Below are 12,808 nucleotides of genomic sequence, written 5' to 3'. Positions count from 1 at the left end.
ATCAGATATTTCTCTATATTTACTAATTTTTTTTAAACCATTGTCTCTCCTGCCTTTTGTTTCCTGAGGGTTTGTTGCAGGTCTTCAGAGACCATTATGCTCTACTGCTTTACCATGCCAGGTTTTACTTTGATATAAAGCTATGATTGTAATTGTCTGCCACAGAGATAAAAGTGAGAGAAAGGACTCTATAGCATAATAAAAGTATCTTCCTTCCTTCCAGGTAGTGGATATAAATGTAAAAATCCATGCTCACCAGGCAGTGATACACAATGTATCTACACATAAAACTGAATTTATTTTTATGTTGTCCTTGATGTTCTCCCAGTATTACTTTACGCTTAACCATGAGTTTGATAAAATACAAATGTTGTTTCCAGGCTTATGTAAGGTCACATTTGCTGGTTTTTTTTAAAAGGGTAATAATTGACTTTTCCATAAATTGTGGTTCAAGCATGATCCTAGCTTTTTGTGAGTATCTAACTTGAGAAGAACAAAGGAGATTCTAGTGAAGAAGAGACACCAGTGCTCCAATATCCAGAGCTGAGGGTTCATTCCTTGGAAAGCAGTTTGGGTTACTCTTGATTCCTCTGCCTACCCGCTTTGAATAATATCTAAGATTGTTGGGTCGGCAGATCCCCCTGGTCCATGCGATCCCACATACAACCACTGTAATATGACCTTTTACAGTAACTTTAAAGGTATTGCTTGGTCTGCTTCAAGAAAATGGATGGACTAAATACTCCTTTTGAAATCCTAGGTGTAGGAATGTTGAGAGTTTGTTCTGTATGGCTGTGAATGCAACTGTGAAGATCACTGCATGTGCAGCAGGGAGTGTGCTTTCTGACCTCCTAACAGGAATTCCTTCTGCTCTGTGTCATTTCTTGTCTGATACGCTGTGAGCGCAGTATGAAGTGGCTGTGAAGGTCCTGTTCCCTAGTACTGCAGTGCTGCAAATTGTGCTGTTCCTCATCTTGGTGTCTTCTGTGACAGTACAGTTGTGACCATATGGTCATCAAACTAGGGCGTTCAGGGACTCAAGCGCTGTTGAGCTGTGTCGTTTGTTTTGGTTTTAACCAGAGCCGCTTTTAGACCTGTCAGTTGCAATGCTTCTGCTCCTGTCCCTCAGGTCATTAGTAAATGTTAATTTTGTGTCCAAAAGACCTCCCAGATGAGTGCGGGTTAGTCAGAAGTGTGCAATCTGCCTGTACTCATTCATGGCCTCCTAGGTATAAGTACTGTAAGCATCATACGAAGCAGTGTCTTGGGAGGATCTGGAGGGACCATGGGGAATGCAGAACAGAGCTGAGGAATGGGCAGGCTTAGGAAAAGACGCATGGAAACACCAGTTCTGCGCATGTGCTCCCCCCTTCTCCTACCAGTTGGGGTTGTTCTCTTGGATTTCCAAACACTTCTTGTTCCTGTTAGCTGCCTCTTCTTTTGGGATTGGAGTTGTTCTGTTATGAAGCTGTAATCTGTCCGGTTGCCTGTGGGGGGATTAGGAAGGAATGTGTCCACTCATAGTAAACCATTCCCATAGGAAACTGAATTTCTTTGCTTTCCTTGTGATGTTGGGCAAGTGTGGGTGGCATGAGAGAAACTGGGATTGGAAACCAAAGTCTCGGTCACACAGGGAAAAACTGGGAGAAGCTCTGAAGTGAGCTGTGTCCTATCATAGACAAAGATGCCTTCTCCCAGATTTCTTCATTCACTGGTGTCCAAGAGTGAAATGAGGATAACGGATGTTTAAATCTATCCTGTGTGTTCAGCATTTGTTTGAAAGGTTGCTCTTATGGGAAGTTTCAAATTAAATTTAAAAGCATCCCCACACTCCACGTTTTTATTTCCTTTTGGGAAGGTCGTGGAAATCGGTTTTGGACGTTCTCTTTCCAACAGTACTAGTTTTTAGTCAGATTGTAGTTACGCTGTGGTTGACTAGCGTGCAAAAATAAGAGGAGCGCACTGATAGATGGCACGTAACGTGAACCCATACACCTGTGTATTACTGCTTTCATTTTGTCTGGGTCTTTCTCACCTACAAAGAATGAACAATAGAAAGTTTATTATGCTAATGTCGAATTACTCTTCATGCTGGCATGAACATGACTGAACCTTTCTAACATCAGCCTTCTTTGCATTTAGAGAAAGGATATCTGCAAATCAGGAATGTGCTTTTGTTCCTTACCAGGCCAAGGGTATCTATGGTAGTGAAATAACATAAATTATTATAGGAAGTTGTGTTCTACATTTCTTGAGGAAAAATTATTATTTACAGTCAGGTAGCTGCACTGTATTCAGCTGCCCTGGTCTGAAGCTTTCTCTTGATAATTTCCCTTAAAATAGGACAGGCCTGCAGCTTGTATAAATTACACCTTTGCTGAGGTCAATCAAGGCATCACAGCTCAAACTGTGATGTGCTGCTCCACAGATGCACTATAGCTGTAACAGAGAATTGCTGACCAGTTTATTTCCAACATTAAGCAGAGACGGTGCTAAACATTTTCCATACCCTCACCAAGGCTGCATTCAACCATTGCGTAGATTTTAGTATAGATAGACTTCAGGAAGGGAAATGGTAATGTTATTCGTCATTGTAATTCTATAAAATTGAAAAATAATCAACACTCTTAACTTTTAGAAAACCTGCTTTTCCTAAGTGCTTTCTGATAACATCTCATTGCTAAAATCTGAGTACTAATTTTAATTTTTTTTTTTCTTTTCCTTCCAGCTTACTGAGGCAGGTTCAGGTATCAACTGCTTGGACTCCATGTGCTGCTTCTCAGATGGGGAAACAGCATGCACATCTGTTAGAAGAATGCTGGAACGACTGATGGGAAGATGTAGTCCAACCCGGGTCAACAGGTGTGGCATTTCTCTCAATAGCCTTTGCTGCAGACGATTCTCCTATAAACTGGAACCTGATGAACCTGCAGCAATAGATGTCTAGCAAACCAGCTGCAGGTTTTGCTTATTTAAGTAGGAAATGCAACTCTTTATTGTACCTTTCTCATCCTAAAAAATTAGTTTCTTGTTTCTTTTTGAGTGCTTTCTTTTGGAATGGGGAGGGGGGAAAACAGTTTTCAAAAGATTTCTGTTGTTTAGTTTGGCTTACTACAAGTTCTTGTGTTCTATCTATCATAATTTCTCTTGATTTGTACATTCTTCTCTTTGGAAAAATCAAGCCTTGCTGCTGGTTTTGTTCTCCTCTTTACGATTATTTCTTTGCCTTGATGAATCAGGAGTTGTTTGTAAAGTCGCAAGACTTCCCTTTGGCTCTTGATGTACAACCTCCAAATATTTACCTTGGAGCTTGCATTACTCCTGAAGATATACAAAAGGCTCACGCTCCCCCCCGAAATATAACTTCATTATTAGAAGGAGAGTCTTTGAATCTTTCAGCCATTGATTGATATGAAGATGAAATATTTTTGTAGTATAACTTTTATAATCTATTTCTAAAATTGGAGTGATTGACAGAACAGAGCCTTCAGGTTCTAAGGATTTTAAATGTTTTTTGGGTTCTAGAAGGTATTGTCAAAATCATGTGTGCCATTCCAGAGTATGTGCTAAATAAATCTTTTTCCTTCACAAACCACGTGTGAAACAAACTTCAATGGGATAAAATCCCATTAAAGTAATCAAATACATCTAAGGAGCAGTACTGCTCTTGCCGTCAGCATAACCGTAAGAAAAGCTCGTACTAAATCTGCTAGTGTGCCATCTCCCCATTTCCAGATAAAGAAGGATAGCTAACGAACTTGGAAATATTTGGGGGTCGAAATAAAAAGTCTTTTGTACATCGTAATCTCTCAGTCCCTGAATGGTATCTTGGTCCTTCATTAGTCAAAAGGCAAACCTGAAAAAGTTGCACTTCACACATTTTTCAAGGAAATTCATTTTGTATTTGAACAACTTTGTCTCTTTTGGTTAAAAGTGGTGGTATCATTCATTCGGTATAAAATCGTGTGTGGGTAATTTTCACTGACAAGCTTTGTCAGTTCTGATTCTGCCTTTAGGTATTTCCTTGGTATGTAGTACACCTCTGGTTTGAACTCTTGTGTTGAATACAGTGTCTGTGGTTTCAGTCGGTTTCTCTCTTCTGGCTTGCTTATGAAATTTATTCAACGTTTCTGCAAATCTAGGGTATGATTATGCAAAATGTTTCATTCCATATGAAAAATGAACTGTTATGATTAAGTACATTTTTAATTCAAACTTTTGCTGTATAGAAAGCAGGCATGATGTATAAAATAAACAATTTAATAGAATTTTTAATCTACAAGGTGAGCATTTGATTGGTCTAAAAAATCAACATTTTGGTAGCAGTTGCTCTTAAGTTTTTTGGGCTTTTTTTCCAATTCACTGTAAAACTGTGCTTTCCAAATGAAGAACTTCTCACGCTACTTTATTTTCTTATTGTTATCTAATTAGGGCAGATTTTTAGTTAACGTTTGCTTTAGTAACATGTAGTCTTACAAGGTAGGTATTCTGTGGTTTATTTTCCTGCAATGCGTTTACATTTTTACAATTTCCTCTTCTCCACTCAGTTTTTCTTTCTTTTAAGAACTTACAAATATTTATTGAAGTAACTCATATTTGACAGAATATTAAATACTTTTTGAAGACTGCTTTTTCTCAGGTTTCTTGTCTGCTTACCTCATGTAGTTTTCAGATGAAGTTCCATCTAGCTGAATAGTTTTAGAATTTTTAGAACACAGAAGTCAGCATTGTGTTTAATGAACATGCTAAACTATGATGGTGCTAAACTATGGGCTTGAAGTTCTGTAGGTTTTGCTTCTGTCTCTGGTTGAAACTACTGTGAAACCGTCTTCTAGTTTCACTTACATTTATGCACAGTACAACTAGAAAATCCTTTTTTTTTTCTTTTCTTTTTTTTTTCTCTTTTTAAAAAAAAATCTTAGTCTTACTTGCTTTCTTTAGTGACTTCAGTTCCTTCCACTCAGCAGACACTTAAAACCTAGACTAAAAGTCAAGGTACTAAGACTATTTTTTCCCCTATGCTTTCCTGGTTTTATATATATATATATATATTTATATATATATGTATTAAAGTCTGTGTTTATTTTTTAATGTACTAAATCCTGAGGCAGTTACAAGTTGTGAAATGCTGAAGGTACGGTTAAGAAATCCATTTGGTGATTTTAAAATGCTTGTAAAATTATTTAGCCTTTTATTCACGAGCTTGAACTGCTTTGATTTTTACTTAAATCTTCAGAGGATTGCGCAGTGCCAAACAGGGGGATGCTCTTTTGAGTACTTGGGCTGTATAAAATAGCTTCTTATTCAACCAAGAAGTAGCTGCAGATTATTTTTGTTGAAGTAATGCTGATAAATAAGTTGTCTATGAGAGTGCTGTGGAATGAAGAGCACTATTTTAAATAGTGTTGCTGAAGCTAGCTTCTGTTGTATTCTGTGCTCCTGATATTCTGTCAAATATGATAACTGAACGTGAAATCAAACGCGGTATCAAATTTTGATAGAAACTGCAATGAATCAAAAGTTGTACAAATGCTTGGAGTAGTGGGCCACAGGAATACAGTCTCTTATACTTAATTCACTGCTTGTAAAATATATTCAAGAAGTATTTTCTATAGCTTCATTGACCAGTTAGAATATAAAATGTGTGGTGTGGTAAGATAAAACGCATTTTTGTCTGTCTGTTCCATTAAATTGTCCGTCAACTTGTCAGTCACTAAAATACTACGAATGCTGGATCACATACATTTCTTGTACAGTAGGATTCATTACTGAATTGTTCCGATCTCCCGTTAGTGGTACTGGTGTCAAGGCACTGCATGTAAAAGTTCTAAAGAAACAGCAGATTTCTGACAGAGGCAGATTTGGAGGATAGGTTTGTTACATTTTGATTTCCTGCTTTCCAACCTTCTATTTTTTCAGCTTTTCGCATAACAGCCCTGTAATAACGTTCCACCCGGAACAGTACGTCTTTTTGTCCTTAAGAGAGAAGACGTTGCGAGATCCCGTCTGAATCGAAAGCTGTAACCCGTTAGGTAGTTTTCCTGATGCCTTAAGTTTTAACTTAAATGTAACTGTAAGGGATGAAATAGATTCGTGGTGGTAGGTGAGTTTTGCCTGCCCACAGCTTTAGGTAGCGTGGATGTTTGACGTGGGAGCAGCAGTACACAGTTCCCGCGGCGGGCTGTGCGTGCCCTGAGGTGTTAGGGGACGGCCTCGGGCTGTAGCACTCACAGCACCTCGGCTTGTGCCTGCAACGTGCAGGTTTTCCTTGAGGCGCAATATTAAAACTTAGTTGTAAAACTGGCGTATAAACCTCTGGTCATTTTAGTTCATAGTAATGAAAATAGCTGTAGCTTTGAGTAAACTTTGCTAGAAAGGTAAACGTAGAATTGTTAATTACGTAGGTGGCATGATTAACTCCAGTGTGTTTTCAAAGGTTTGAATGAACTGCAGGTGCCTACATGAAAGTAATAGATTAATCTTTTAAAGAGTTTTATTTCTCTAATCTCATAACACACTTATCATAGATATTTCTCCTCACCTGTTAGATTATAAGTCCCCAGTCAGCCAAACTTTTCTTTTATTGTTACTTTAGATCATGGAGTTCATCGGATCCCTTCTATGCCAACGACAGAAGCATCTTGACTCTCTCCACAATGGACTCACCCACTTGTTAACAGGGACATTTGTAAATGCCTTGTGAAAGCCATGTGGTGTTCACACACCTGTAGTAGGCTCTGAAGCAAGTTCAGTGTTACGTCCCTGCCCTAGAAAAGACTAGCGTGACTTCTAAATACAAACTGTGGCTTGTCTTGTGGCCTAGCATAAGTCACCCGGAGAGTAATCGCTTCCAGTATTTTTTTTTTTCTAATTATATCTACAAATTGCTATTTTTTTTTTTTTTAAGGACCGCTTTTACCTCTGACCATTTAATCTTTTTTTGATACCATATGAGCAGATTGGAATCTTGGATTTGATACTTGAGACATCACTGTATGACAGTGAGAAAAATCTTTTTCCTCCCAATTTCAGGTGATCCAATAGAACTGAATTTGCACAACGAAACGTTTTTAAAGTTGCATTTTTCATGATGACCCTTCACTTTAAATACACACATTAATTTGCAGCTGTCTCTTACAGATACAGTCTTAGCAGTTTGCAAATCTGTTTTGTTATTTCCGTGGACGGTTACTGTATTCTATAAGCAGTCAGTTTAGTAATTTTTGAGAGTTAAATACAATTCAAATATTTATGCTAGTATTTGAGTGGCAATATGTTAGTCATTACTTTGAAGAACACTGCTAACTTTAGCAAATTAATAATTTGGAATAATAAGGGATATAACGGTTCACTGTTCTCTTAAATTATAATTCAGAAGCCAGTCATCTCATATTATGCCCTGCATGTTTTGTTAACAGCTCTTGATTCTGACATGGAAAAATGTGTAAGAGTTGGTGCGTTGTACGGAAGTCTCACTAGCATAAATTTTTTTTTAATTATTAATCCTTTCAAAGGTGGGGAATTTTTGCATGTTTTACTTTTTCGTGTATTTATATTTGGTCATGTTGTACTTTGGAGATACAATTAATGCTTAATTATCTTCATATATCTGAAGGATCCGAGGCATTGATGGCAATGTTTTGATACCTAAGTATGCCAATAAAAGCAAATTGCACAGACGGAGCTTTGAATGGTACGTCTTGCAGGTACATCTGTTGTCCCGGTATAAACGTGTCTGCATGTTTGGGGCTGGGTGGCAATGTTCGCCTGTTGGTTCAGCTGGGATGAGTAAACTGTTGGCTGCCTTTAGCTGTGGGAGATGAGATGGAGGTGCTGCCGCCAGGGCACCCATAGAGCATTGCTTTAGGTACGGCAGTTCTTATGGCTGGAGGCTGCTAAAAATGCTGCTGCTGCTGCTGGACATCCCGTTTTTAGTCTCTGACCCTGAAGTCCCATCAATAAGGGGAAGGATCTTCCTGTCAGACAGCGAAAGATGTAAAACTGCACATTGAAGTTATCTCTGGGTGGAATAAACTGTAAATTGAACACGGACTAAATAACCCCTTCAAGAACTTCTTTAATGAAGATGTGGTTAAGCATAGGATTTGGACAAAACGAGTATTAGCTGCTTTCACCCTGCCTGCACAAGTTTCCACTGATGAAGTGCTGTCTCCTGAGCAAATTAAATGGCAAATACTTTTTATTTCATAATTCAGGCAGACACATCTTACCCTCCTGTTATGACGTCTTGGTGGGTGTGGGCTGCTGCCAGAGGAGTATATCCCTCTTGTTGTGGTCAGCCCAAATTGTCCTGAGTTCAGTGAGCTGCAGGAGGGGAGGTGTTCAAGAGGTCCGTTTTTCCTTGTATCAAATGCTTTCGATATTCCTTACCTATAAACAGCTCTGTTCATTATCATCGTAAACAAGAATATGACTTTAACCGGTATTATTTCAGTTCTCCTCTTGGAACTAGAGTTTTGCCTTAGCGGCTGGAAGCTTCGCTATAAACGGGAGGCTGCAGATCCTGTGGGCTCTCACTGTTCAAGGCAGTGTTTGTGTAGGAAAGAAACTGTCATTGCAACCTTGTTTTGAAACTGGTAGTGACCTGAACATGTAGTACATGAGGGTTTTGTCCTACTGGTATAGATGAAGACCAGTTCACAAACTGATTAAGAAGCTTCAAAAATTAATTACGAAACAGAAGAAACAAAATCAAAATATAGCCTGCTTTTCCACTAAATGTGTTCCACTAAACCTGTCGTAGTTCATATCTGTATTGTCTTCAAATGCTGAAGTGCAGTGAAGCTTAGGCTTGAAAATTTCTAGTTGTACACTAGATCCCCACATTGAGTGTCCAGGTGATTAAGAATCACTAAAAATTGTTTTACATATTCCATGTAATAGGTATTAACAGGTGACTGGTCTGACCGCATCTAGTTGGAGACCTGGTTCCTGTGTGGAGATGCAGTAAACTGATCGTCATCTCTCCAGTCCCCAAGAAAATTTCTATCCAGATACGTGGTAGTAACAAAATACTCTTAATTTCACAAACTCCTGTAACTTCCTTTATTATTTTTAAACAGATTCAATATTATATAAAAATGCAATTTTCTTCTTGGTAGCTTCTCATTCTTAGTCTTCATACTGCTATGGATACCTAGGAAGTAAAGAATCTTTCGAAATACTCTAATCAGATATCTGCTGTTTAGCTGTATCTCTTATATCTAAATCACCGTGTGTCACTTTTCAGAAGTACTTGTTTGTCCATGTCAGCCATAGCATCCTACTCATCCCGTCAGTTTGTGTGGCCATGTAACCTCATTAGTCTGTGTGGTTGGTGCATCGTGCATTGAAATATAAACTGTGGTAAGTTTTGTGTAGCAGAAAGCAGAGGCTTTGTTATACAACCCCACTCCAAGCATTTAGATGGGCTCAGCTCTGTACATACATATATTTTAGCTTTTACCACACAAATGTGTTAAATATATTTGCACAAAAGAAGCACAGTCCTAGATTTGAAGAATAATTTACGTGCATTATGCGTTTCTTTAAAACCTTCCATCTCCTCTTCTCCCTTTCCTCCTACTTTCCCTTTTCCCAGTGTTTGTAAGGTTACCGAAGAAACATGCATTTAGACAATTCAGGAAGAACTTAAGAATCCATCTGTCTGCCAAGGTATATTTTTCTATTTGCAGTACATTTAAGTCAGTAATTTCTCATTTAGTAAGAACATAGAATTGGGTTTGTGTAAGACCAGAGATTTTGGTCTGACAAACACATTGGATGGGAGAAGCGACTGTGGTTTTGTACTGATGTCACAAATCTTAAAATTGCTTCTATTCAAGGAAGAAAAATGTTGTTTCTTTGACAGCTGAAGCGTATGAAACCATTCACTGTGCATGGCTCAGTGTAGAATCCCTCATGACGAATGAACAAAATAAATACAGCTAATTCAGTATAATGCAAGTGTTCATCTCTGAGTTAAAGTATGAATGAGGGAGGGAGGATGTGCCATAGAGAGGAAATGTTTTAGAATTACCTCTTAGCCTTGAAATCTGTAAGGTACAGCGGAAGAGCCTATAGTAGATGTTTGTAGTTAAAAGCATGGTGTGTAGTCACTTTACTATGCAGTGTCTTTGAAGAAGCACCTTCTCCATAGCCACCTTCAGAACAAGATTGAGTTCTCAGCAGAATTTAGGTCTTGTTCTGTGAAAAATAGGGTTTGCTTTTGTTACTTGGAAAAAACCATAGGTCTTAGTTGCCAAACTTAGGCTTTTTTAAGGAGTGCAGTGGGAAAGATTTAAGTGGGAAGATGCTCTGGACTGTTTGACAAACTAAAATGTAAATAACACTCTGCTTCAAATACTCTGTACTTTTTTTAAGGTTGGGAGGGGGAACAAAAAAAAATACAAAGGAAGGAATGCTGGAAACTTTGGCTTTACATTTTCAGAATGTTTTCTTGTTTTCTAGTGCAAAAGATGATTTGAGAAAAGGTTATGCAACTTTAGAATGCATATTAGACAACTATAATTTCTTACCGGACACATTTGGTAATACTTTCAAACACAGTTTTTTTTATGACAGTATAACTTCTATATTGGGGAAAAAACCCTCATTTTCTAGTGGTAGCAATGTCTCAAGCCTATAGTCTACATTATTTTTAATAATTCTGATACTTCGGGATATTAGTGATTTTGGTGAAATTCAGTGTTTATGAACCATTTGAGATTTATTTTTTTTGTGGTGTAGAATAGCTCTGACACCATGGTCACTGCACCTGCTTGTTACACAGACATCATTCTTTTACAGGAGTTATTCCTAAAACTGGGCAAACCATTCATTATGGACTAATTTTAGCCTTTTTTCTGTTCCTAAATTATTTCCCAGTTAGACTTCCTTCTTTGCAGATCTGGGTTTTTGGGTTTTGGTTGTTTTTTTTCTGTGAATATTTTTATTGTTGGTTGTTTTGTACGTTCTTTGCTTCTGTTGTTTGCTTCCAGTGGCATGATTTGTCTGGTTTCTGCTCTCTGTTGGGATGACTCAGTTTATAACAGGAGGAGGAAAGATTGGATGCTCATGGCTGTATCAGCTCTTGCCGTCAGTCGTCTTAGAAGTGCATCTGCATCGGTATTTGCAAGGCTTCTGCTTTCCATAGTTTGTTTTTTTTTTCCTTCAGCTAAATACTGCTGCTAGAGGCATCAGAAAACTCGGTACAGAGACCTTACCTGCTGTCCCAAGTTGCTGTGGCTTTTGTTAAAAGGAATGTTCTCTTCACTCTGGAGTATCCGCCTTGCTCTAGCTGTTGCCACACTATGATGTTGTATTACAATAAGTACATACAATTGTCAGCACTGTAGATACGACTTTTTTTTTGTTGTTTCCAGTTTGTATAAATGCATAAAGTGGGTAGAACTGGAGGGGCCATGGGCTAAGAGACCTCTATATGTGTAACATGAAGTGGAAAGAAATGAAATGCACTCACTGCTCTGTATGATACAAAGCGTGACCTGTCTGAAAGAAACCCAGACGTAGCACCTAAGTGGCCTGTGGTGTACAGTAATCTTTTCCTCAGCAGTTTTAAAGGAAATTATTTTGTTCATCAGCAGGTTTTCAACCTTTTTACATTTTGGCAATTGGAGAAAACGGAATCTATGGGGCATATAGTTTAGAAAGGGGAAAATTGTTAAAAAAGACTCACTTTCAGGTATAAAGAAGATACCATTACTGCAGCAAAGAATATATTTTTACAATTCCTAGTTACAGGCCTGTGAGAGATTTCAGGTCCTATGCATGCGAAAGTAATGAATCATCTAGACTCCTGGTTTTTTATTGAAGAGTGATCAAGTTCTGCTGCTTTTTTGAAGAAAAAAACTTGAACTGCAAGAAGTACCTTTTTAAAGATGTTGATGCTTAATTTTAGGTAACCAAGGGGCATTGGCAACTGGAAACCGTAGCAATAATTAGTACAAAGAATTATGGACCTCTTGACACTGTGGCTGCCTCATGTTCTTTTTGATTCTCTGACAGCGAGTCTGTGTGCTTGCTCATTGTACAGCTTGGTCAGTAGACGTTGTTTTAAAAATGGTTTATTAAAAGTATATTTATTAAATAAAACTTTCACTTCTAGCTGAGTCATTGTTTTAATTATGGCAAATACGCCACAGTAAAGCAAGGCTTGCTGCTCTGTGTGCCAGGATCGTTGAGGGGCCAGGCTGAAGGTACGTTCCCAGCAGGCGCACACAGATCTACCTCCACCCCTCCCAGACCCTCAGGAGCAGTGAGGTGAGCATGGAGAGCGCCTCTGGCCTCGCCTTGCTGCCTTCTCTGGCTGGAGGGAAGCCCACCAGCAAGGAGAAGTAACTTTATGCGCCTTGTGTGTAAGGGGGGGCCCCTCCAGCTGCTGGTCCAGTAGCCCCAGCTCCCCTGGGAGCCTACTGGGATGCTTGCTTAGTGGTGAATCCCAGCGTGGGCTTCACGCCTGTTTCTTCAATAGCAAACATAACCAAGCTCTCGCCCTCGCAGGTTTCCCGGGCAGCTTCTTGTTTGTAATTTGCTTTGCAGGGTGCTCATGCTGCTGCCTGCCAGCTGGCCAATGAACTCATCAAGGGAGGAGGCCTGGAAATTTTATACGCTGAAGACACAGAATTGAGTTTTGAAAGGAAACAGGTGTAATTTCATGTAAAACATTCAAATAACAACAGTGAGGCAGCTTCTGTTAACATTAGTGGATGAACTTCCAGGAGGACATTGATTTTTGTACCAGTTTAAATGGCCAGGTTTGAGTTACAGACAGCTGTAGCAAAACTCT

The 12,808-nt window shown here is 38.8% G+C and overlaps 1 protein-coding gene across 12 annotated transcripts in view; it reads left to right on the top strand.

The window, feature by feature from the left end:
* ATP11B (ATPase phospholipid transporting 11B (putative)) overlaps nucleotides 1-12,126 on the top strand; it is a 71,175-nt gene extending 59,049 nt beyond the window's left edge. For 3 of the 12 annotated variants that reach the window (XM_037406754.1, XM_037406756.1, XM_037406755.1), the window contains 2 exons: nucleotides 2,729-2,862; nucleotides 6,596-7,709. In XM_037406754.1, the coding sequence (XP_037262651.1) occupies nucleotides 2,729-2,862; nucleotides 6,596-6,677 (216 nt within the window). In that variant the 3' untranslated portion in view covers nucleotides 6,678-7,709. Of the gene's footprint in view, nucleotides 1-2,728; nucleotides 4,270-6,595; nucleotides 7,710-9,601; nucleotides 9,676-11,000 lie in introns of those variants that run through there. The other 9 variants (XM_037406759.1, XM_037406761.1, XM_037406752.1 and 6 more) reach the window with 7 other exon arrangements.
* Nucleotides 12,127-12,808: the final 682 nt, after the last annotated feature.

The sequence above is a fragment of the Falco rusticolus genome, chromosome 13 (assembly GCF_015220075.1).
Source record: "Falco rusticolus isolate bFalRus1 chromosome 13, bFalRus1.pri, whole genome shotgun sequence".
Lineage (NCBI taxonomy): Eukaryota > Metazoa > Chordata > Aves > Falconiformes > Falconidae > Falco > Falco rusticolus.
Note: the sequence above shows the minus strand (reverse complement) of the source record. Positions and strands in the feature narration are given on the sequence as shown.